Source organism: Podarcis tiliguerta (assembly GCF_965153285.1).
Source record: "Podarcis tiliguerta genome assembly, chromosome: 2".
NCBI lineage: Eukaryota > Metazoa > Chordata > Lepidosauria > Squamata > Lacertidae > Podarcis > Podarcis tiliguerta.
The window spans coordinates 20,545,180-20,570,228 of NC_139535.1; the positions used below are offsets into that span (position 1 = coordinate 20,545,180).

General features: G+C 49.1%; 2 protein-coding genes across 3 annotated transcripts in view; both read left to right on the plus strand.

The window, feature by feature from the left end:
- Positions 1-16,700, plus strand: LOC310670600 (serine/threonine-protein kinase pim-3-like). Of its 2 annotated transcripts, none has more exons than XM_083426176.1 (6): positions 1-225; positions 5,340-5,440; positions 8,801-8,851; positions 9,477-9,843; positions 12,802-12,978; positions 15,744-16,700. In XM_083426176.1, the coding sequence occupies exons 1-6, from the start codon at positions 135-137 to the stop codon at positions 15,899-15,901; spliced, it is 945 nt and encodes a 314-aa protein (XP_083282302.1). In that variant the 5' UTR covers positions 1-134; the 3' UTR covers positions 15,902-16,700. The 2 variants fall into 2 exon arrangements, with proteins under 2 accessions (XP_083282302.1, XP_083282303.1); XM_083426177.1 differs by lacking the exon at positions 1-225 and adding an exon at positions 5,067-5,166.
- The window catches only part of LOC310670712 (epidermal differentiation-specific protein-like), a 15,822-nt gene continuing 6,751 nt past the window's right edge, over positions 15,979-25,049 (plus strand). The window contains exons 1-2 of the mRNA XM_083426409.1: positions 15,979-19,435; positions 20,238-20,979. The gene's annotated coding sequence lies outside the window, so the exon portion shown is untranslated. The remainder of the gene's footprint in view (positions 19,436-20,237; positions 20,980-25,049) is intronic.

A 25,049-nucleotide genomic window follows, 5' to 3' on the forward strand; every position in this document is an offset into this window, starting at 1 on the left:
GTGGCCCTCCGCCCGTCTCCAACCCCGAGAGGCTTCCCCGGGGATTCAGGTTGCGGCTCCGGTGTCGTCGGAGCTGCGCTTCTGCTGCAACTTCTTCGCAACTTTCCCCTGGCTTGGCCCGAGTCGCGGCCGCGATGTCCTCGGTGCAGGTGCTTTACCCTCCCAACGTGCACCGCTGCAGCATGCTCAGCTCGGCGGCGTTCCCCAAAGACGAGCCGGCGCAGGGTGAGTTGCTCCGCGGCCGCGGCGGAGGCGCTATTCGGGGGAGACTGGGGCGGACGCGCGGGAGCTGCGAGAGGGCGCCGCCTCCGAGGTCTGCAAGGACCCACCGCGGCTTGATAAGAGTCGGGGTCAGAGTGGATCCCTCTGCTTGCAATGGGGTCTGACTCGTCTTCGCCCTCTGGGGATCCTCACGCTGCCCACCGGGGGGGGGGGGCAACAGGCTTCCTGCTGCCCGGTGTCAAAACTTCTGAGAGCCCACCAAAATAAAAAGGGGGGGGGATACTTCTTAGCTGCACCACAAGCTTATTATATTGGCTTTGCATTATCGGTTTAATTCTCGCAGCCTCGTGCAAACTTAATTTGCTGAGAGTTTTCTACGAGAGGTTCCCTAACTCCTTGCACTCCTCCGAATGAGCGACAGGGAGATCGAATGAATAGCCGTCCCGCGGAAGGTGACATCCCCTCTCTGATCGGAGGCTGCAGTGCGTGGCCGGATCGTTGACACGAGTCTGCGATCAGATTGCTTTTAGTCAGCGCTGGGGATCCGTGGAGCGACGACGCGTCCCCGCGCCAAATGCTTTAAAGCCGCTCGCGGGGCCGTGAAGCTCCGCTCCTCCTCCGCTCCTTTTCTTTGATCCGCTTGCTATGAATGCGAATTAACGACGGAAGCCCAATCTTGGGCTGAAAGACCCCCGCATTGCAGGGGGTTGGGATGGATGACCCTGGTGGCCCCTTCCAGCTCCACGGTTCTATGATTCCGTCAGTGTGTCGTACATTTGCAGAAGTTGGAGCGGTTATTTCCTTGGCTTGTAGGAGGGGGCGCGCGGCTCTTGAGAAACTCCGGGAGATTTCCATTCGGTTGCCTGTTGCCAGGTGCGACGAGGGGAGCAGCCGAGTTGCCGCTCAGTGCTGACCTCTGCAGGCTGGTTTTCTGCGTTCCTTTTCTAGTGCGTTTAAATCTTCTTTTTTCTTCAACCTGTTGCTCACCGTTGGACTCGCAACTCCCATCGTCCACAAAACCCTTGGCTGTACTGGTTAGGACTGGCAGTAGTTGAACACCATCCAAAAGGCAACAGGTTCCCCACCCCTGGCAAACCAGTTTGGCGTGACACTCACTGGGTGACTGTGGGCCAGTCACCATTGCTCTGCCTAACCTACTTTTTACAGGACTGGTGTTGCTAAGAGGGCAAGATGGAGGTGAGGGGAGTAAGCCATGCAGAGTGGCCTTTGAGCTTCTCTGCAGGAAATGTGGGGGATAAAGGTGTACACAAATTAAACACCCATTGGTGTCCACTGAGTTGAGGGGAGGGGAGGGAGAGAAGAAACCTGGCTTGTTTTCTGCACATGGCCTTGAAACCATCCCAGAGTGGACTCCTTTGTGTCACAACAGCTGTTTAAAAAAAAGAAAAAGCAGTCTGCTGGCTGGGTCCGCAGGCTTTGCTGACCAGAAAGCGTGTCACCCTTGAAAATAATTGACCTCTTCTTCTCTATTGCTGCTCTTTCAACGTATTTCAAATAATGGCCTCCTTTATTGTTACGACGACCCTGTAAGATAGGCCAGTAATGTTATCTGCATCGGTGAGTTCGTAGCAGAGGCAAGGTTTAAAGGAGGCCTTTCTCAGCTCTCTGCCTTTTCCGTCACTCAGCTGCCCATGCAATAACAGGGCCGGCCCAAGACACTTCGCTGCCTGAGGCAAGGGACATGGCACACACACACACACACACAGGCTGGTCAACCTCACCACCTGTCCCCGGACAACACCATCCACCTTCCCTGAGGCTTTCTTAGGGGGACACTCCCCCCCACAAGACTTTCTGCTGCCTGAGGGAGTTACCTCTGCCTAATGGTAGGGCCAGGCCTGTGTGACACCCCCAGCCCCTTTACCTATAGTAAATGGGGTTCTCCTTTGTTTTATTGACACAGGGAGATGACTGAAAATCTGAGCTACCTTTAGCGTAACTGAGAGTGGGGGGGGGGGAATACGTTGGCATGATCCTTTCCTCTTCTGCTCAATGACTGCTTGCCCATGAGGAAGAAACACACTAGTGTTTCGTCGTATTTTGCATCCCTCTGGGCCGTTCCCAGTGATTTATTTTTGGAATGATGCTTTAGGACTTTGGCCTCGCAGCTTTATCCCACGTGGCTGTGCTTGTGTTGTCTCCCACAAAGGTACACAAACAACAAAGGTGCCTGTTTCTCTGTCCAGTAGGCGGGAAACAGCATGTTTCCTGGGAATCTGGTGCGGCAAAGTCCTGTCCCGTCAAGGCGCCCCCTCCCATCACCAAACCCACAGACTAGCCCTCTCTCGGGGCTGAGCAAACATCGCCTCTGCCTCGTGGCCCTGCCTTGCTGCTGTGCTCTGTGACGTGGGCAGTCCCGTATCAAAGCGTTTGTGGCTATTCCTCCCTGTCTCCAGGGACATTTCTGGCATTCCAAAGGAGCTTAGATAGATATGACAAGGCTTGGCTTATCATTTGGAAGCTTATCATTTGGAAGCCCGCCTTTGCGGGAAAGTGAAACTTGCTCTGCTGCGATGGAAAAGGTGATGTGGTCATCTGGTGTGTCGCTGGATGATTTACACTGATTTGGGGGTATCTGCTCGGCTGCAACGCACTCCTCGCTTTATTGAGTCAATGGGGTTGTTGTTGTTAGTCATTTCCGTAGCTGGCTCACGCCCTACTTGAAAGAGGAAAGGATTTATGGCTAAGAATACGCAACGTGTGCTCGGATTGATCAGCCCCAAGTCCGTGCACTGGTGGCAGATATGCATTGAGGCCGATCCTATAATATTAGTAAAATGCAGCCTTGTGAAAGGAAGATGTGGTGAACTCCTGCTATGCAGTAGCTAAATACAAAGCCTGGGTTTCTTTATTATAGCATTGGAGGCTGGCCGCTGGTGATATGTTTTGGCTAACTTTTGACCTAAGCAGCCAAGAGTGTGGTACACGCCAGGGCATTTTCACTTCCATTTCCAGAATGCAAAAGTGGTGTCATAGAACGGGGTGCATTGGCTAGTGCCGTGGGTTTGCAAAACAGCAGTTTTTGTCTTTGTTGACATATGTTCTGAATGGCTGAGCGGCTGGTCTGAATTTGGGGCAGGAAATACTTTGGGTCAGCTAAGGTAGTTGGGTCCAGACCTTGAGAGAGAGCGCTGCTGTGCTCCTTATTAGGGAGAGCTGTGCAGAACAGGAAAGGACCAACGAACTGCAACAAGACTGCAATGCCTCTAGGGCCGCCTTTCCCGGTCCTTGAGGTTTGAACTGACCCTGTGCTTATCATTTGAGGCTCTTCTTCATGAGAGGCCTGGAGGGAGGCAACACAAGACTGGGACTTTTCTGCAGTGGCTCCCCACTTGTGGAATGCTCTCCCCTGGGAGGCTCACTGGATGCCTTCATGACAGGCAAAAACGTTTCTCTATAACCAGGCCTGGAGCTATCAATCCATTGTCTTTTAAACTGTGTGTGGGTTATTGATTTTGTTTGACACTATGGTATTTATAGGGACGAGGGTGGCGCTGTGGTCTAAACCACTGAGCCTAGGGCTTGCCGATCAGAAGGTCGGCGGTTCAAATCCCCGCGACGGGGTGAGCTCCCGTTGCTCGGTCCCAGCTCCTGCCCACCTAGCAGTTTGAAAGCACGGCAAAGTGCAAGTAGATAAATAGGTACCACTCCAGTGGGAAGGTAAATGGAGTTTCAGTGCACTTCTTTGGTTCGCCAGAAGCCGCTTAGTCATGCTGGCCACATAACCCAGAAGCTGAACACTGGTTCCCTCGGCCAGTAAAGCGAGATGAGCACCACAACCCCAGAGTTATTTGCGACTGGACCTAACGTTCAGGGGTCCCTTTACCATTTACCTTTACGGTATTTATATTTGTGTTTTTATATTGTAAACTGTCTTGTGATCCTCAAATGAACAGCAGTATAGACATTTAATAAATGAATAATAAACAAACTTGTACCACCATGGCAATGAAGGGGGCGCCGGGAGAAACTCAGCTAGACACTCAGGGTCTCTGGTCAAGCAAATCTAGTGGAGTGGGGGGGAGCAAATCTGTATTTTAAGACTGCAGGTATTTTTTTTAAGTGGGTGGGTGGGACACTGGAAGCAATGGGGGCACTTGCTATTTAATTAAAGAGGCGGAAGGCGAGCAGAGTGTCCCTCTCGCCCCGTGAATCAGTGGAGGCGGAGGGCGAGGAAAGGTTTCCCCACCGCTTTCTCCTACTTCACAGCCGTTGCTGGTTGCAACTCAGCCCACACTTCGGAAAGACGAAAGAGGGCTGATTGAGCGATGGCTTTTGATGTCCAGGACAGGAGAGCTCCCGAAGCTATCAAGAGCTGGGCTCAGGCAGCAAGAATGCGGGGTGGGGTCCGGGGAGCGCGTCGGTGCAGAGCATTTGCTAGCGGACTTTGCAAGCGCCAACTTTAAAATAGTATATCGCACGTGGGTCAACAAGCGGCGGCGGCGGCGAGGAGAAGCGTAAAGGGCCCTCGCGCGCCTCTCCTCGATTGGCTGCCGTTGCCTTTCCAATTCGTTTAAAGGACTCCTGCCTGCTGCGCACCCCGCCCCGTTTTCATTGCCGTGCGCGCTTCTCCCTCGACGGTTTCAAAGCCTCGCCCTGTCGGCGGCCGAAAAGAACTCCTCCTTTTACCCCCACACACGCCTCTTCTGATTGGCTCGGCTTTTTCGCGGCTTCCTCCAGCTCGCCCCGCCATTGGCTGAGGTCGGCGTGGAGTTGGAACGTTCGTAAAAGCGAAGGAATTCCGAGGCGCACGCGGTGGGGGAGGAGCGGCCACACACATACACACAAGCTCACGCGAGGCAATATTGGCCGGAGAGTGACCGACTGACCTGGCCATGCTCTTGGCTCAAGGCCCCATTTGCCACCAGGGTCCCGAAGGGCCGCCGGCCGCCGATGCCGCCGAAGAGGAGCCTCGCTCCGCGGGTAACAACAAGGAGCACGTGGGGCGGTTTTTGTGAATGGAGCGAGCGAGCGTGGTTTTCGTTGTTGTTGTTTGCAAGCAAACCGCAGCCGGTGTGGGTGTCTGGCTGGCTGGGCGGGTCCCGGCACAACTCGCCACGCTGATGCGCTGCTTTCCTTTTCTCCATCCCCTGCAGGGAAGGCGACCTTGGAGACGCGCTACCGCTTGGGAGCGTTGATTGGGAGCGGCGGTTTCGGCACCGTCTACGCGGGGACCCGGCTCAGCGATTCTCTCCCGGTGAGTGACCGATCGGCGTCTTTTCTCTCTCTGTAGATATCAGTCGCGCGTGCATGTGTAGATACACGTATTATGTACATTATAGAGACACACACACAAACTCACACGTAAATATACATAATGCGTATATCTACACGTGCACTGAAATGACCAAATGCAGCACCAGGAGTCGACCGGCGGCTTTTAGGAGAGAGGGAAATAAATGGTATACAGTGGTACCTCGGGTTAAGTACTTAATTCGTTCCGGAGGTCCGTTCTTAACCTGAAACTGTTTTTAACCTGAAGCACCACTTTAGCTAATGGGGCCTCCTGCTGCCACCGCACGATTTCTGTTCTCATCCTGAAGCAAAGTTCTTAACCCGAGGTACTATTTCTGGGTTAGCAGAGTCTGAAACCTGAAGCGTCTGTAACCCGAGGTACCACTGTATTAGGGTTGTGCGGTTCTGGGGGCTGGAGTGGAATTAATGATCCGCGCAGAGAGAGAAGAGAGAGAAGCCAGCAGGGAACAAAAGGGGAGGGGGAGGCGTGAGTCTTGCTCCAATTCGGGGCTGCACCATGCGGGCCGGCTGCTTTGAATCCCACGTTATCGTCTGGATTTCCCTTTCTCCAACCTGTTCTGCCTCTCAGAGGGTGTGTTAGTGTCCTGGATGAGTGATGCTCCTGAACTCCTCGCTATGCTCTGTGTTGCTCGCTAAGCCTTTGGCTCCACTTCCGGCGCTTGGAGCACACAGTGGCTCATCAGTCTGGTTTCCTGGTAATAATTATTAAGGAAGGAGAGAGAGAGCGCACAAGCAACAGTCATCCCGTGACGAGGAAGGCATCACTGCTGTTTAATATATGTGCAGTAGCCATGCAGGGCTATGCTGAGTTCCAAACTTGGAAATCAATGCAGCGGTAGCAGTTTAATAATACACAGCTGCAGCAAATAATGATGCACACCTGTTTATCTGTTATTGGCTGTGCTTGAGTTACAAAATGTATGCATGTTGCATTGGTTGTGTGTGACTTGCAGGTGTGTTAAGTCACTGCTGTCGGTGGGCAAAATCCTGGGTGTACTGAAGGGAGGGGTTGAGAAGGTGTGGAAATTCCCTGGTTCTGTTATTTTTTTCAAGAACATATGGGGTAGCAGAGTCAAAAGCATTAGGACTGGATACTGAGGCAAGGGGCAGTATGCTATTTTGAAGCTTGAATAAAACAAGCCCTGAGAAGAGAAATTGTGGTGGTTTTCTCTTTGGAAGGGAGTGTAGCTCCATTGTGGGGTTTTTAAAGGTATTCTTAGGGACGCGGGTGGCGCTGTGGGTAAAAGCCTCAGTGCCTAGGGCTTGCCAATCGAAAGGTCGGCGGTTCGAATCCCCGCGGTGGGGTGCGCTCCCGTTGTTCGGTCCCAGCACCTGCCAACCTAGCAGTTCGAAAGCACTCTCGGGTGCAAGTAGATAAATAGGGACCGCTTACTAGCGGGAAGGTAAACGGCGTTTCTGTGTGCGGCTCTGGCTCGCCAGAGCAGCGATGTCACGCTGGCCACGTGACCCGGAAGTGTCTCCGGACAGCGCTGGCCCCCGGCCTCTTGAGTGAGATGGGCGCACAACCCTAGAGTCTGGCAAGACTGGCCCCTACGGGCAGGGGTACCTTTACCTTATTCCCAAAGGGACAGAATGGCTACTACACCAGTGTTTCCCAAATTTGGGTCTCCAGCTGTTTTTGGACTACAATTCCCATCAACCCTGACTATTGGTCCTGTTAGCTAGGGGTGATGGAAGTTGTAGTCCGAAAGCAGCTGGACACCCAAGTCTGGGAAACATGGATCTATACTTTTAAGAGCTCTCGATCAAGTAAATTCAGGTGTTGCTAAGAAAAAATAATTACAAAAACACCACCACCACCCCTGCTGTACATTTGCAGCCATAAATAGAAAATGCACTATTTCCAACAAATAGTTCTCTCTATTCCTAAGGGGTGGGGGTAGGGAGGGTCAGTATACTTTTCCAGCAAGGAGACGTTAAGACCTTACTTCTAATAGAGAGCATTGAAACAAGTAATGTGGCATGCTCTTTCCTTCAGAATCTTACATTATAAGGGACATTTCTGTTAGAGCAATCTCAAGCCTAAGATGACATGTGCTGAAATTGAAGAATAATCAATACTCTCTCGGCAGAGCCTTTGGTAAGGCTTGGTAACGAAATGCAACAACTCCATGAGAAAATACCACATTGTTCAATTTAGACATTTCAGTTTGTTGAAATTCTGGTTTGCATGCCGTTAAAATATTTGTGAGAAACTCTGCATTAGACAGGTACCAAGCAGGCCTTATTGATAAACTTGCTTATATATAATCTTGAAGCTTCAGCAACCTGCCATGGGTTGGAATCCTTTCATAGCTTGCGGAAGATGACTTTCCTTTGTGCAAAGAGTCCACTAGACGGTTGCTGGATCTGGGTTGCAGCAGGGCTGGCTTCAAGTTTGAATGGGGTCTTGAGTGAAGCGCCCCCTGGTGGCAGCATGGCTGGCAGCTGGGTCTGGCCACCATATAAATCATTCCTCTCTGGGGTATTGTGGGGAAATGGCAGCTGGGCTTGGCTGCCCAGTGCTGCTTGGAGCCCTGAGTTGGAAATAAAGAAATACAGTGTTACCTCAGGTTACGTACACAATTTGTTGTGGCATTTTTTGTGTGTGGAACAGAGCCTTTTTGAAGTACAGTGGTACCTCGGGTTACATACGCTTCAGGTTACAGACTCCTCTAACCCAGAAATAGTGCTTCAGGTTAAGAACTTTGCTTCAGGATGAGAACAGAAATCGTGCTCCGGCGGCGTGGCAGCAGCAGGAGGCCCCATTAGCTAAAGTGGTGCTTCAGGTTAAGAACAGTTTCAGGTTAAGAACGGACCTCCGGAACGAATTAAGTACTTAACCTGAGGTACCACTGTGAACAAATCATAAGGGAGCCCAAGGCAGGTGTTGGTGGCAAACCCCTAGCAGTTGCCCAAGAATGCCTAATAATAATAATAATAATAATAATAATAATAATAATAATAAAAAATTATTTATACCCTGCCCTTCCTGGTTCAGAAAACCGGGCTCAGGGCAGCTAACCACAAATTTAAAACACTTAATTCATGCAACAAAAACAGCATAAAATACAGTATAAACCGTGAATAACAATAAATTCAGAATTCAAAAATCAATTTAGGGGGGAAATCTTGGCACTTCCCCCAGGCTTGCAGCCTGACCCGAGACGGGTCACAACAGCCATGCTTATCTCCCTGCATGGTGAAATGGGGTTTGTGCTAAAGGTGGATCCCAAATAGTGCTGTGAATTCTGCAGTAGGCTTTGCCTCCTAACAGCATTCTCCTTCCTTCCTTTTGCAGGTGGCCATCAAATATGTTGCCAAAGACAGAGTCTTGCAATTCCAACACATGGTGAGTTGCTGCCCTTTTGTGCCGTTTCTCTTCCCATTGAGGCAGCCTGACTCGTTGAGCTGCGGTGCCAGAGGTTGCTCTCATCCCTGTCTCCCTTTCTCTCTCTTTCCTTCCTTCCTTTCTTCTCTTTCCTTTCCTTTCCTGCTGCTTGCCTTCTATCACTGTGCCATTGAGAGCGTGCTCACTTATGGCTTATGTGTGTGGTACGGAAGCTGTACTACCCAGGACAGGATGGGGTTGTGCAGGGTTGTTAAGGCAGCAGAGAGCATTGTTGGCTGCCCACTCTCCACCTTAGAGCAGATTTATGCCACAAGGTGCCGTAGGAAGGCACTGGACATAGTAAAAGATCCATCGCATCCTGGTCACTGTCTCTTCGAGCTCTTGCCGTCGGGACGGAGATACAGGACGATGAAGACAAGAACGAGCCGTCTTAAGAACAGCTTCTTCTCCAGAGCGATCTCGGCCCTGAATGGGAAGCCCGGACTTTGAAAGTCATCTAATCTCCCTTGCTGTATTATAGTGTATTGTTTAATTAGTGTTTTTATGGAGCAGTCAAGTAATTTCGTTGTCCCCGAAGGGGGCAATGACAATAAAGATATTATTATTATTATTATTCCTTCTCCAGAACGGCACCCTGGTCCCGCTGGAAGTGGTGCTGCTGAAGAAGGTGTCTGCCTCAGGCTGCCGAGGTGTCATCCGCCTCCTGGATTGGTTTGAGCAGCCCGACGCCTACTTCATCGTGATGGAGCGCCCCCTCGTCTCCCAGGACCTGTTTGACGTCATCACCGACAGGGGTCCACTCCCCGAAAGCCTGGCCGCTGGCTACTTCCGGCAAGTGGTGGAGGCGGTGCGCCACTGCCACCTCTGCGGTGTTTTGCACCGAGACATCAAGGACGAGAACATTCTGGTCGACCTCCTGCAAGGAGACCTAAAGCTCATAGACTTTGGCTCGGGGGCTTTGCTTCGGGATGCTCCCTATACAGATTTTGATGGTGAGTGTGTGCGCGAGAGAGAGAGAGAATGCCAGAGACCACCGCTCGGCGACAGGGCACACACACGCTTTGCTTGCAAAAGGGTCCTGGGTTCAAGTTCTGACACCTCCAGGCAGGGCAGAAAGATTCGACAGCAGCTACACTGTTGTCGGTGTAAGCAAGCTGTTGCCAACCTTTGGGCTTGTGGTTCTTTTATTTTTATTTATTCCACCCCCCCCCAAAAAAATGCTTTTTATTGAGATTTAAGAACACCAACAGCAACCAACAAAAACATCAAATCTTATTACATATATCCTACTTTATGCTCCATATAGCCGTTGACTTCTGTCCTTCCCTTCCGCAAGTTTTCTTATTCCAATCTATAATTCACAGTTTCTTTTTTTTTTGTAATAATTTTTATTAGTGGTTTTGTGGTTACAGAAGAAAAAAGAAATATGAGAGAGAGAGAAAACAATAGAAAAATTAACAAGCAATACATCATCAACAACAAAAACAACACATCAAAACAAGAAAAAACAAAAACATTTAAAAACACATCCAATTTCCTATAATTCACAGTTTCATTGGTTAAAAATTACACCGTGACATAAGATTTAATTCAATCCTGCCAACGTTTTCATATTTCTACAGTTCTCGCTTATATAAACCATAAATTTACTCCATTCTTTTTGGTACTTCGTCTCCTCCTGATTGCAAATTCTGTGTTTCAATTTTGCCATTTCAGCGTATTCGACCAGCTTTATCTGTCATTCCCTTACAGTCAGAATCTCCTGTAACTTCCACTTTTGGGCTTGTGGTTCAAAACATCTGGTTGGCACCAGGCAGATGGCTGCATGGGACTCAGTGCTCCCGATGCAAACGGTGGCAGGTTTTTGGTTTTGCAGAGAAGCACCCAGGAAGGGAACAAGCTAGGAACACAAATCAATGTTGGCGGGTGAGGAGGTCAACCTCAGCCAAATTTTTTGCAGGCTTTGGCCTAAATCTGAACCATAGTTCAGACCTCTGGCAACAGCTGATTGTCTCTTCCTCTTAGCAGCCTTCTAGGAAGGAGAGTGAGATGAGGAGATGTCAAAAAAGAGAGAAGGGAGAGAGAAAAGGGGTGGCAGGAAGCGAAGGAAGAGTGGAAGGGGATAGTCCCGCCCACTGCTGGCTTCATCCTCTCACAGACAAGAGTGTGGCCCTGAGGAATATGGCCGTTGGTGGGAACAAATATTTCCTCCCCACTCCAGTGTCAGAGGAACTGCCTGAAAATGTGCTGCAGTCTCCCTATGAGAAGTACAGGAAGTTGTTATGTGGAGGTTTGAGCAATTCAGTGTCACCCCGCGTCTGGTTTCCACATAGCAAAGCACATTATGGGCCACTGCCCATGTAAAATCAGAGGCTTTGGGTTGTGCCTTTTGTATTTGACCGAGGGGGGGGCGCGTGCAAAGTATAGATCTGAAGGTTGTCTTCTGAGCGTTTGTAAAGTATCATAGAATCATAGAGTTGGAAGAGACCACAAGGGCCATCGAGTCCAACCCCCTGCCAAGCAGGAAACACCATCAGAGCACTCCTGACATATGGTTGTCAAGCCTCTGCTTAAAGACCTCCAAAGAAGGAGACTCCACCACACTCCTTGGCAGCAAATTCTACTGTCGAACAGCTAAAGGCCTAAAGGCCTAAACGGTCTGCTCTGTTCATAGGTTGCCTGGTCTTTTTCTTGCTGAGAGATGCCATTGTTGCATCTTTTGGATACACACAGGTTGCAAAATAAAGTCTTGCAGCAGCTTAATTTTTGGCCTGAAGGTGTACACTCTTATTGCTGTCACGTTGGGTGAGTTAGTCCTTAATTCAGTGTAGCCATCCTGGTTTACACTCTCCCCCCCGCCCCGCCCCCAGTGTTTACAGGGAGAAGAAATTCCAGTTGGTCAGTGGTAATTGTTAGCTGGTCTGTTTGTATGCGCAGTTGCTCCAGATTGCCTCATCTGTATTGGTGTTCTCTTGTGTGTGCGCACCCTAAGGTCATTGGCCTAGATGTCACTGGCCTGTAAACCTGATTTCACGTTGCAGTACCTCAAAATGCAGGTAAAGGTTCGTACGATGGAATGTTGTTGCACAGAAATCAATTCTCTCTCAGGGCATTTATTTACCGTATTTTTTGCTCTATAAGACTCACTTTTTCCCTCCTAAAAAGTAAGGGGAAATGTGTGTGCTTCTTATGGAGCAAATGCAGGCTACACAGCTATCACAGAAGCCAGAACAGCAAGAGGGATTGCTGCTTTCACTGCGCAGCGATCCTTCTTTTTGTTCTGGCTTCTGAGATTCAGAATATTTTTTTTCTTGTTTTCCTCCTCCAAAAACTAGGTGCGTCTTGTGGTCTGGTGCGTCTTATAGAGCGAAAAATACAGTATTTATGGAGGATCGTTTATAATCTTGAGGATGTTTCCAACTCAGAGTGGATCCGCTGAAATCAATGAGTCCCTGTCTGTTAATTTCAGTGGGTTTTTATTCTGAGACACGACCCGCAATTTCACTTATCCCCTCGAAAATCCCTCTCTTCCCATCTCTCATTCTGCTTGTGCCTTGCCTTTTACATTGCAAACATTTCTTATTATTGGTGCTTTGTAAGCATAAAAACACTTTTAAGTAAAAAAGACTGTCGAGAAAACACCCCATTTTACAGATGGGAGGACGGGAGACTGAGGCTGGAGCAGCAGTACACCAGTGCCAATTCATCGTGGAAGTCTCATATATGGGGGAACCTGCTGCCCTAGGCTTCTTTGGGAAGAAATTGTGGGATATAGATTTAATAAATAACACAAACATTTCATATCTGGTTCTTGAAATTTAGGCAATGGTGGTGGCCCTGCTCAACATGGGTGAGGAAGGGGCAACCTGGGAGGGATTTGGTAGCTCTGTTTCTGGTTCCTTTGATGCCTCTCCAGGTATGTATTCACCGGCTCCTTTCCATTCTTACAGGCACCCGGGTATACAGCCCTCCTGAGTGGATAAAATACCACCGGTACCACGGCGTGTCTGCCACTGTGTGGTCCTTGGGCGTGCTGCTCTATGACATGGTGTGCGGGGACATCCCTTTTGAGCGCGACGAAGATATCCTCCTTGGGAAACTCCATTACCACTGCAGGGTATCCTCAGGTACGGACGCTGTCCTGGACCCAGGCCAGTGGATATTTGAAAGGGTGCAAGAAGGGGCTGTATCTCAGTTTACCTTGAGATAGATGTTAGTCCACAGAATGCCAAAGTTAATTAGTTGATCTTTAGCAGGGGTCAGCAAACTGCGGCCCACCGGGCTCGTAAATCCGGCCCGTGGACCCTGCTGCCCGTTCGGTCAGTCCCGGCGCGGCGGCTGACTTTCGTGACACTGGCACGGCTTTGGATTGGCTGTAGGAAGCTCCTGCAGCCAATCCAAAGCAGCGGATGCCTCTGGGCGACACCCTTTCCTTCCCACTGAGACGGCTGTGTGTGGCCAAGAGCTGAGCGGGAGGAAGCGGTGGCACCGGGCAGGCTGCCTCCACCACCCAGGCCAGCGGTCTGGGCTCTGGACCCCTGGCTGAGGCAGAGGATGATGACGCTGCCGAACATGCGGCGGGGGGAGGGTCCTTTCAGGAGAGGGTGGGTCCGGCCCTCACAAGGTCTGAGGGACAGTGGACTGGCCCCCTCCTGAAAAAGTTTGCTGACCCCTGATCTTTAGTTTTCTTTTTCTTTCTTTCTTTTTCAGTCAAGATGCTTATTTTTGTCAGACCAGCAATTTCACCCCTGGGTTCCTTAAGAATTCTTAATGTATGCTTCTTGAATTTGGCAACTCCTTTGTACTTAATTTGTCACTGAGCCCTGGAGTGCCACAGTGGTTTGGACTATGGAGCGTTGGTAGGCTCATGTGACAGGATACTGCCCTTGGGGGCGGATTGGCCTACCTCATAAAAGCTGATTGAAGTCTGCTCCATATGCATAGCACTTCCTGCCTCGTTCAGTTGAAATGAGCGTTGTTGAATTGAATAGACTGTGCTCTACTGTAAATAATATCCTGAATACCCTTAGGGAAACTAATAATCTTCCGACTCCTATTCTTATCTCTTAAAATAGGACTAATTGTCAGGCATTTTGGGATAAGTTCTTAATGAGGTGCAAGGCACAAAGTGCTTTGCAAGACAAGGATAACATAACTCAAGTCGGCAGATCATGAGGCTGTTAATCTCAGAGTCATGGGTTTGAGCCCCACTACAACTCCCATCGGGACGCGGGTGGTGCTGTGGGTTAAACCACAGAACCTAGGACTTGCCGATCAGAAGGTCGGCAGTTCGAATCCCCGCGACGGGGTGAGCTCCCGTTGCTCGGTCCCTCCTCCTGCCAACCTAGCAGTTAAAAAACACGTCAAAGTGCAAGTAGATAAATAGGTACCACTCCGGCAGGAAGGTAAACGGCGTTTCCGTGTGCTGCTCTGGTTCGCCAGAAGCGGCTTTGTCATGCTGGCCACATGACCCGGAAGCTGTACGCCGGCTCCCTCGGCCAATAAAGCGAGGTGAGTGCCGAACCCCAGAGTCGGCCACGACTGGACCTAATGGTCAGGGGTCCCTTTACCTTTACCTTACAACTCCCATCATTCCTAGCTAGTGCAACCCAATGGTCAGGGATGATAGGAATTGTAGTCCAAAACTGCTGGAGACCCAAGTATGGGGAACACTGGACTTAGATGATCCTCGTGGGCCTTTCCTGCAATTCTTTTATTTGATGATATGAGGAAGGGCTGTAGCTCACTGGCAGAAGGCCCCAGATTCAATCTCTCCAGGTAGGGTTTTGTGGAAAAGGATCCTTCCTGAAGTTCTGGAAAGCTGCTTGCAGCCAGAGTTAGGCCACAGGCAGTGTTAGAAACTCAGATATCTAAGCTTAGGCACCAAATGGCTCCTTAAACCAGGGACAACAGTCACCAAAGCAGAATGTCTGGCTGCCATTTTTGGGCATGATGGCTCTAAAGTCTTATATTTCAAAGGATGGGAGTGACTGTGATTGATCAGTTAAACATCTGGCTAGTTCAGGTGGCAACCTTGAGCTACAAGTTAAGAACTTTAAACAAGAAAAGTCACTTGATCCAGGGACAGTCCACATATATATTGGACCTATTCCTACCTCTTTTTCTTAATGGTGACACGGACCATTCATAACGTAACAATATTCTTCACAGCTGTGTGAGGAGGGCAGTGGGATGGGTTAATCGAAGATGAGCTACAGCAATCAGCTATAACGTCGTTCGCTGCCCCTGCTCGGGCTGCACAGGGAAAGCATTTGGTTCCTGAAATTCATTCCAATTGTGCCGATAAAATATAACGGACAGAATTCTACAGGATGTGTTATTAGTATGTGGAAACAGTTGAGATCCAAGGATCCCCAGGCTTGCACCTCCAGATGGTGGAGATGTCAGGCACCGTCCTGGGGCCAGGGCACCTTCACTTGGTCGCGAGTGGCCAATAGCCAGGTGCAAAATACACCTGGCTAATTTCGAACACTGGCCCACGGGTCCAAAAACTGTGGTCCGCGAGCTTCATTCAGGTGATTTGCAGTGCGGCCACATTCAATGTTTATGTTTTCTCGAAGTATGTATTGCTTCTTTTGTTTCTTATGTTGTGTTTGATGCTGTTCCGATACGGTACTACAATATCTAAGAAATGAAAAAGCCATAAAAACACAAAGCACATCACAACTACTACAGCAGGCAGAAAAACCATCAAATGGGGTGCCAAGACCCTCAGCAGTTTCCACGTGGGCCCTGGTGGTTGTGGAAACAGGTTAGGAACCCCCGGTGTAGGAAGAGTTGAGCTTTCCAGAGCAATGCCTTGACTCCGTGCAACTTCCTGTGTGCTCCTATTGGGCGGTGTAATAACCATGGTTCTTTCCTGCTTTGGCAGACTGCCGTCACCTGATTGAGTGGTGCCTCTCGCTGGCCCCAGAGAACCGGCCTTCCCTGGAGCAGATCTTGGCCCACCCGTGGCTCCTTGCCTTCTTGGAGCAAGGCGGACGCAAAGCCCAGCAGCCCACAGTCCCCAAAGCCGGCACAAGCCTGTGACTCTGGTGGCCTCTGGACAGCAGTACTGGGACGGGCCATTGCAGAATGGATGGACGTATCTCGGTTTCTCCTGCGACGACAGGCTGACATACTCGTTATTCCTGCTGATAGCTGAGTTCCTGCCCCTGGGTGGACGACCTATGAAATCCCAGGCCTGTGGCAGGGACGCTGCCCACCCCGACTAGACAGGGGGTCTGGCGTGCAGCCCCTGGCCCCCAAGACAAAAGAGACCAATGAGCTCTGCTCTGTTTACACAAGGACTGTCCCCTGTCTTCACCAGTGAGGGCTGCAGAAGACTGGCAGCGAGTGAACAGTGTTTGAAGCCGTCCCTGCTGGCTTCCTCTTGTTACGCCTTTCAGTATTGGGAGTTTGGTGGACCTCTGGACCGACCTTCATGCGCCAGGACTGGATTGGCGTTTTGATGTCACGCCGGGTACGGGGGGTTGTTTCTTCTGGTGGTCAGATGCTTATTTATTTGGCGTGACGTTCCTTTGGTGGGGAGCCCCGGGGCCTTCCTCCTCCTCCTGTTGTTGTTTTTTTGCTAAGCCATCATCTACCTGCTGTGGTTTTTTGGGCATAGAAACATTTTCTCTGGCCCAGCTGGGAAGTGACGTGGTTATTGTGAACAGCCCCCTGCTTCCATTCCTGTCCAGCCATTCCAAGTCCGAATCCAGTTTCCTCCAGTGCCTTGACTTGATGGGTGTGTGTGTGTGTATGTGTGTTTTACCCCCTCTTCCTTTCACTTGGGGGAAGTTAAAGGGGTGGCAGGGGGAAAGCGGGCCCCACTTAACCTCATCAATAAGTGAAAACGAGGAAAAAAATAAATCCATGAGTTGCTGGGTTTCTTTGTCGGAGTTGATCGAAACCCCTGGTGCCAGGACTGTCCCGTACAAATGAGGACCTTGAGTTGTGTTTGCCGCTTCAAATTTGAAAGGCAAGATTTTGGAACTTCAGAAAGCACTGGCGCTAGGTATTTTGGCCCTGCCAGCCAGCCAACCACTGACAGCTTGAATAACTTTCTGTTTCTGTCTCGGCAACTTGGCGCTCACGGTGGAAGAGGGGTTAGCCAACTTGGTGCCCACCAGATTTGGAAGTTGCTGTTAAGGCTCCCAACTTGCATGACTGATGGTCGGGGGATAACAGTGGGAACTGCTAGTCTGGTGGGTACCAAGTTGGCTATTCCTGCTGTCTACTTTTCTCACCAGTTCCCATCTGTCAGCTCCTCCTTCCGGGAGATCTTGAAGTTTGGTCTTCTGCTTGTGGCTGCGGCAGAGTGTTGTTTTCTCCCCCCCCCCCTCGCCCCCCAGTGGCTCTGATCCCAGTCCACCCAAGTGGTAGCCTGTAAACTTGAGGTCTTTATTAGCAGAGAAGCAGGCCCGATGGCGCCACAGATATTTTTCTGAAGCTGAACAAATCCTCATTTAGCCACAGGTTGAGTGTCTCCCCACCTTCGTTTGTGTGTGTGCGCGCTTTGGAATCTGAGAGAACAACATGAGCCTATAGCATTGACTCTGAATCTTGGAAGTATGTTTCCCTTGGGGGCACCTGAAATAATTAGGCCAATGCCTTCTTGCCTTTTTAATGGGAGGTTGTTCTTCGAAAGAGTGCTGGCAGGGCCTTCGTCAGCTCCTTGCATTGGCCCCATAGAGTATCTGGGATATGTATTTTTAAGGATAGCTAGTGGGGCCCAGCCTCTGGCAGATTCAAGCCTGAGTGGCGGATCAACGCCCTTCTCTTAGCCCAACTCTCCTCCGATCACTGTAGAGTTTATTTATGCCAAATCACAGGAGGAGAGGCCGATATTAGCGCCAGGGGCCACTAAATCTGACAATGGCGAATTGACTTAGGCCAAATTCACGCTGTGCATTTCAAGCACCGTGATATGCTTTTAAACATTCATGGCTTTTTCCAAAGAATCCTGTGAGCTGCAGTTTAAGGGTGCTGAGAGTTGTTAGGAGACCACCCCCAATTCCCCTACAGTTCCCAAAATTTCCTATGAAGAGGGATTTAATTGCTGTGAAGGGACTAGTGGCTTCTGAACAACTCTCTGCACCCCTTAAACTGCTGCTCCCAGAATTCTTTTGGGGGGAAGCCATGGTTGTATCACAGTGCTTTAAACACACGGTGCTAAGTGGCCCTGGATGCTCATCCAGTTATGTCCTCATTAGCCAGGTATCCACGAATCACAGCCAGCCTTAAGAAGCAAACCTATTGCGTGCTGGTCACAAACCTGCCCCTCTGCAGTATGAAAGGGACAAGGGTCTTGCATGATGCCACGCTGTGTTCAAGATCCAGGGGTAGCTTCCTTTTTCCAGTTCTTACATTGGAAAGGAGAGCGAGAGCTCAAGCCACTATCCTGAAGACCTTTGGGAAGCAGTGAAGAAAATTTTTGCAGGTGTTTCCAGGGCTCAGTGTGGCCACGAGACTATTCCCCCCTCACACACACACACTAAGGACGATGCTTCCCTTGCCAGAATAAAGCATACATCCCTCAGGGGCGATCCAACAAGTGCCTGTGTAGATCTCTGCGCGCGCGCACCAGTGTGATACCCCTGGTGAGTTGAGCCAGCCTTGCAATGGTTTCTAATACTGCCTTAGGCATACTGACACAAGCAGAGTGCTAGCCAAGGGAGATGGGAGCCGTCAGATTCCAGCCTGGGAAAATGCCAGCATCGCTTTCTGAGCCTGCTACCTCTGAGCAATGTTGCTGAAGAATTATTTATATGCCAGTTCAGGATTTGATTTCCATATCTATGGATTTGTGTGTGTGTGTGTGTGAATTTTGTTACTGCCTCCTATTTGTGCAACCATATAACACAGTGCCTCGCCCGTCGTGGGCTCCATCATCTACCAAGCCCCTTTCCGGGATAAAATAAACTTTTTCTAAGAAAAAAGAAGCAAATCTTGTCTTTCGTTCTTACGTGCAGTTGATCAATCGCAGCGCTCTGCATTTCTGGCAGGGCCGGATTTAGGTTTGATGAGGCCCTAAGCTACTGAAGGTATTAATGGGGCCCTTTATATGTCCAGCTGTCCTTTGTCAACAACAAATTGTCGCTGTTTTTTGTGTTGAATATATGCTCTATGGTAATTTATGGACCTAATAGGTATCTGAAGCCATTTGCACATGCAGAATGTAGGCACCCTATATCTAGAAATGAACAAACCAGTGATATTTTAGGGAGCAGGCGGGGCCCATTACTTATATTATAGGGGCCTACACAACACAAAACACTCTTGCTGTGTGTAGGTTTCATTTTATTTGTTTGTTATATTTTGGAAATGTACATTCAGCTCCCCCCCCCCTTTAGTTTTTTTTTGGGGGGGGCTTAAGAGAGTGGGGTCTTAAGCTATAGCTTGTTTAACTTATAATCCAGCGCTGAATTTTCTGGTGCTGCATGTGTACCCGCCGCCACCATATCAAAGCTGTGGGTATATGAGTTTAAGGGTTGCTTTGCAGCTGAGGAGCACCCTTGCATTGAGTTCAAATGAGACCAAGAAATGGAGGTTGGCTTGAGGCGTGGTGGTTGGCTCAAGGTCACATAGAATCATAGAATCATAGAGTTGGAAGAGACCACAAGGGCCATCGAGTCCAACCCCCTGCCAAGCAGGAACCACCATCAGACCACTCCTGACATATGGTTGTCAAGCCTCTGCTTAAAGACCTCCAAAGAAGGAGACTCCACCACACTCCTTGGCAGCAAATTCCACTGCCGAACAGCTCTTACTGTCAGGAAGTTCTTCCTAATGTTTAGGTGGAATCTTCTTTCTTGTAGTTTGGATCCATTGCTCCGTGTCCGCTTCTCTGGAGCAGCGGAAAACAACCTTTCTCCCTCCTCTATGTGACATCCTTTTATATATTTGAACATGGCTATCATATCACCCCTTAACCTCCTCTTCTCCAGGCTAAACATGCCCAGCTCCCTTAGCCGTTCCTCATAAGGCATCGTTTCCAGGCCTTTGACCATTTTGGTTGCCCTCCTCTGGACACGTTCCAGTTTGTCAGTGTCCTCCTTGAACTGTGGTGCCCAGAACTGGACACAGTACTCCAGGTGAGGTCTGACCAGAGCAGAATACAGTGGCACTGTTACTTCCCTTGATCTAGATGCTATACTCCTATTGATGCAGCCCAGAATTGCATTGGCTTTTTTAGCTGCCGCGTCACACTGCTGGCTCATGTCAAGTTTGTGGTCAACCAAGACTCCTAGATCCTTTTCACATGTACTGCTCTCAAGCCAGGTGTCACCCATCTTGTATTTGTGCCTCTCATTTTTTTTTGCCCAAGTGCAATACTTTACATTTCTCCCTGTTAAAATTCATCTTGTTTGTTTTGGCCCAGTTCTCTAATCTGGTGAACATTGTGCCCGAGTGAGGATTTGAATCCAGGTCTCCCGATCCCTTGCCTGACACACTAAGCGCCATGTCACACTGTAATTCAAAGCACGGGAAAGCTTGATGTGCTCTGACCAAACTCTGGCCTAGCAAGTTTGGTCTCTTGCAACCTGGAAGTCTGCGTGAAGCCTTTCCTGCTTCCTTCAAAGTTGCAGTGGTAAACCTTCCCAAGGGTGTGAAGGGAATTAACTGGCGGTGTTGCAAGAACACCTGGAAACAGCTGCAGCGATTGACTTGGAGTTGCACAAGCTTTTGAGACTGATTCAACCCGTTCTTAATCATCTGTGGTTGCACACAGGTTGATGAAGCTGAGGGAGTTGTCCCTAGAGCCTTCGCTGGGGTAGCGTCCGGTGGGAGGGGTGGAAAAGTTGGGACGAGGTCACAAGCCAAGCCTACCGCAATCTGCGGTAGTCGCCCTGCTAAGGAAGTGGCCAAGAGTTTGTGTGACACGATTGTTGCACGCCCAGGGCGAGGGAGAATCTGGCTCCCCAAGATGTGTGGGATGTGTCTGCTGTTGGCGTGAGGCAGATAAAACCTGTAGTTTTGCTCTTCAGGTCCTGACAAGATCAAAGCCCAGCCTTCAACGCCCCATTTAAAAGGGGTGTGTTTGTAACACGGGGATATAAACACTTCTTGTGCTGGGATAGTCGTTTTTTAAGACACAAAGCTGTTGATGCCAGTCGTCTCGGGTAAGCCACGCCACCTACCTAAAATGGGGTTTAGGGGTGGGGAGAGGGGTGTCCTGCAAACTTTGTGGTGGGTTGCTAACAGTCTGGCTAATTCAGCCTGGTGATTTCTGAGCAGGATTGCTTACCCCACAGCAAAGGAACCGAAGAGTCCATCCAAATTTACCCAGCCATTTGCATTTTGTTATTTTTTCTCTGATTCATAGAGTACAATATTAGAGTAATCTCGATTCAGTCTTTGAGACATAGGTGTCAACTTTCAGATTTGAAAATAAGGGATCAGCAGCCTCACCTGTCCCGGGGATAGTTTACGGGATATCCAACAATCCGGGATAGCAGCGGGAAACGGCGCTGGAATAAGGGAATTTCCTGCAAAAAAAGGGAAGGTTGACAGCTATGCTTTGAGCGCAGGGTGAAAGAGCTGAGATGCCAAGTTCTGCATGCCCCTCCCACATTAAGATCGCTGCTGAGATTTGGACCAGCGGCTTCTAATTTATAGGTGATGGGCCTAATCGCTGTTCTGTGTCAACTTGCACACTTTTAACATGTGCGGAAATGTTCTCCTTGATGTAGATCGTTCTGGTTTTCAGCTTTCACAGCATTCGGAACACTTGGGCAACGTGTACCGCAGAAGAGAGGGAGAACAGCACAGGGATATAAGTCCTAAAAACAGGACATACGAGTGGGATCTGCAACAAAATGTTGCAGGGTAGCCTCACCTAACAGGAATGCTCTGTTTGGGGTTCCGCCAGCCAGCTATGCCGTTCTCTAGGGTGGAATGTTTCACCCCACCCACCCCCATTTTCTGACTTTGTTATCTATAGCTTATTAGGGTTTTCAGCATTGTTTACAATTTACAAGCACAGTGTGCAAACAGACATTTTACTTTAACCATGATTCCTGAGCAAGCTTGGTCCTCACCCATCCCAATTTAAAATAATAATAATAATGCAAACTTCGTCTTCCTCTGAGCGTGCTTATACCACCCTTCTGCTTCTCGGTGGTGCTATTTTAGATACAGTTTTGTCGGCACCCACCCTGAGTTTGGTATTAGAGGGAGTGATTATGTTTGTGTATCATTTTAGCGAAAGAAGCTTAGAAACCAGTATCTTGAGCCTTTGTTAAATGCAGGAAATATTTTTTTAAACTTTAAAAAATAATAATAATTTTGCTCTTTGCCTGCAGAGAAATTAACCGAACCAACTATAGTTCACTGCCACCTCATTGAGAAGCTCTCTGCAATGTTCTGTAGTTACTTGAAAGTCAAAGGAAGAGGGAGAGAGTGGGAAAAAAATTGGTCCACACACACCCACAACTATAATTTCAAATAGTATATTGGAAGTAGGGATGGAGGAGAAACTCAACTCAGTTCGCATTCAAAGGTGAATCTATCAAATCTACATTTGAGGTTTGAACTGAAACTTAACCATCCTTTTGAAATTTGCATGTATCTGAATTTTGCAATGCACTCATCCAACCAATGTTTACCCCCCCCCCCAAAAAAAAAATATTAGGGGAAGTCCTGCATGAAAATGAATATGCTCATGAAAATTGCTTGCCAGAATGTGTTACGTTAGTCAAAGCTACCCCTAAATGTGTGTACTGGGAGAAATTCCGATCTAAAACACTGATGGATTTTCAAGAGGGTTATTTTTCTTAATTGCAAACTTGCTGCTGGAATGTGGAAAGCTGAATTTGATATTGGAAAAATGAAACACCGAGAGAACCAGTGTTGTTATTGTTATTATTACAACAGTTAAAACACAACGATCGAGCGTTCGATTCCTGATGGGAAAGGAAGAATTAGGTGCCTGGTGGTGGGAGCACTTAGTAACTTCAGTTTGGTCTTCCTTTCTGCTGTTTTACAAACTCATTGCCTGCCTCATGCGTGACTCTGAGCCTCTGGGACAAGGAACCAAGTGGGAGTTTGGGGCATGCTAATCCTGCAGTCATTAGGTTTATTACTTGATGACTTGTTTGAAACTACCATAAGTTGCCTCGCCAGGCTTTCTTGGCGCCCTCGGGTGAGAACCAGCCAAGGCGGGTAGTGCCAAGAAGAAGCAATGGCTTGGTTTACTCACACACCCAAGTTGGCATGTTGGAAACTCAAGCAGGGTGAGGAATCTGCTGCTCATCCAGGGAAGGAGTCAGGTCATTGCTCATGAACTTATCCGGCTTGAAACCTAACACACATTTCCCAAGTCAGTGGAGAGCAGCCAAGAGCATCGGTGCGGTAAATATTGTTTTGGGGCATGTGCTCAGCATGAGGTTGAGTTGGGTTTACCTGTGAGAGCCAGTGTGGTGTAGTGGTTAAGAGCAGTGGACTCGTAATCTGGTGAACCGGGTTCGCGTCTCTGCTCCTCCACATGCAGCTGCTGGGTGACCTTGGGCTAGTCACACTTCTCTGAAGTCTCTCAGCCCCACTCACCTCACAGAGTGTTTGTTGTGGGGGAGGAAGGGAAAGGAGATTGTTAGCCGCTTTGAGACTCCTTCGGGTAGTGATAAAGCGGGATATCAAATCCAAACTCTTCTTCTTCTTCTTCTTCTTCTTCTTCTTCTTCTGTGCAGCCACATAACCTGTATTTTCTACGGTTGTGTGAATGAGTCCTAGGAATATTTTACATCACTTATATTGTTTACAGTGGTACCTCGGGTTAAGTACTTAATTCGTTCTGGAGGTCTGTTCTTAACCTGAAACTGTTCTTAACCTGAAGCACCACTTTAGCTAATGGGGCCTCCTGCTGCTGCCGCCGCGCCGCCGTGCAATTTCTGTTCTCATCCTGAAGGAAAGTTCCCGAGGTACTGTTTCTGGTTTAGTGGAGTCTGTAACCTGAAGCGTATGTAATCTGAAGTGTATGTAACCCGAGGTATCACTGTACTTCAAAAAGGCTCTGTTCCACACACAAGAAATGCCACAACAAATTTGTTAAAAGGCTATGGATAAATATGATGCATTTTTTGGTGTGGAGTGGCTTGTGGGGGGAAGTACAGTCGTACCTTGGAAGTCAAACGGAATCCATTCAACTTCCAAAACGTTTGGAAACCAAAGCACGGCTTCTGATTGGCTGCAGGAAGCTCCTGCAGCCAATCGAAAGCTGCAGAAGCCCCATCGGACGTTCAGCTTCCAAAAATAGTTTGCAAACCAGAACAGCCACTTCTGGGTTTGTGGCTTTTGGGAGCCAAAACGTTCAAGAACTAAGCTGTTTGAAAACCAAGGTACGACGGTAGTTCTGTTATAGTCCTCTGAATCAAGGGAGACATGGTTGTCTGAATGCTTCACTATCATAATCATATCCTGATTTCTGCTTCTTGTGACATGCCCATGTTCTCCCACACCAGGCGCTTACATTTTCCAAAACTTAGAAGGGGTGCAATAAATTGGGTTTTGCGTTTGCATCTGTTGACCCAAAGCAAGGGGTGGGGGATGGCATTCGGCCTCACTTCTTTCCACCTAGAAATTAACTGGAGTCCTGAGTTCAGGGGGGCTGCGCGGCCAACATGGTGAAACTGGCTCTGATACATTGAGCCTTCAATATCTGCGAAGGAGTAGGTTGGTTTCTTCCTTGGAGCCCTAAGCTCATTGCGTTGTAAATCTATATGGCTTTGCAAACAACATACATTTAAAGCAGCGTCTGCCCCAAAGAATCATGGGAATTATAGTTTGCTAAGGGATGCGGGTGGTGCTGTGGGTTAAACCACAGAGTCTAGGACTTGCCGATCAGAAGGTCAGCGGTTCAAATCCACGACAGGGTAGGCTCCCGTTGCTCGGTCCCTGCTCCTGCCAACCTACCAGTTCGAAAGCACGTCAAAGTGCAAATAGATAAATAGGTACCACTCCGGGGGGAAGGTAAACAGCGTTTCCATGTGCTGCTCTGGTTCGCCAGAAGCAGCTTAGTCATGCTGCCACATGACCCGGAAGCTCCCTCGGCCAATAAAGCGAGATGAACGCTGCAACCCCAGAGTCGGCCACGACTTGACCTAATGGTCAGGCGTCCCTTTACCTTTAAGGGTGCTGGGAACTGTAGTTCTGCTCCAAGAGTAAGCTACAGTTCCCATTATTCCTTTCTGGGAGG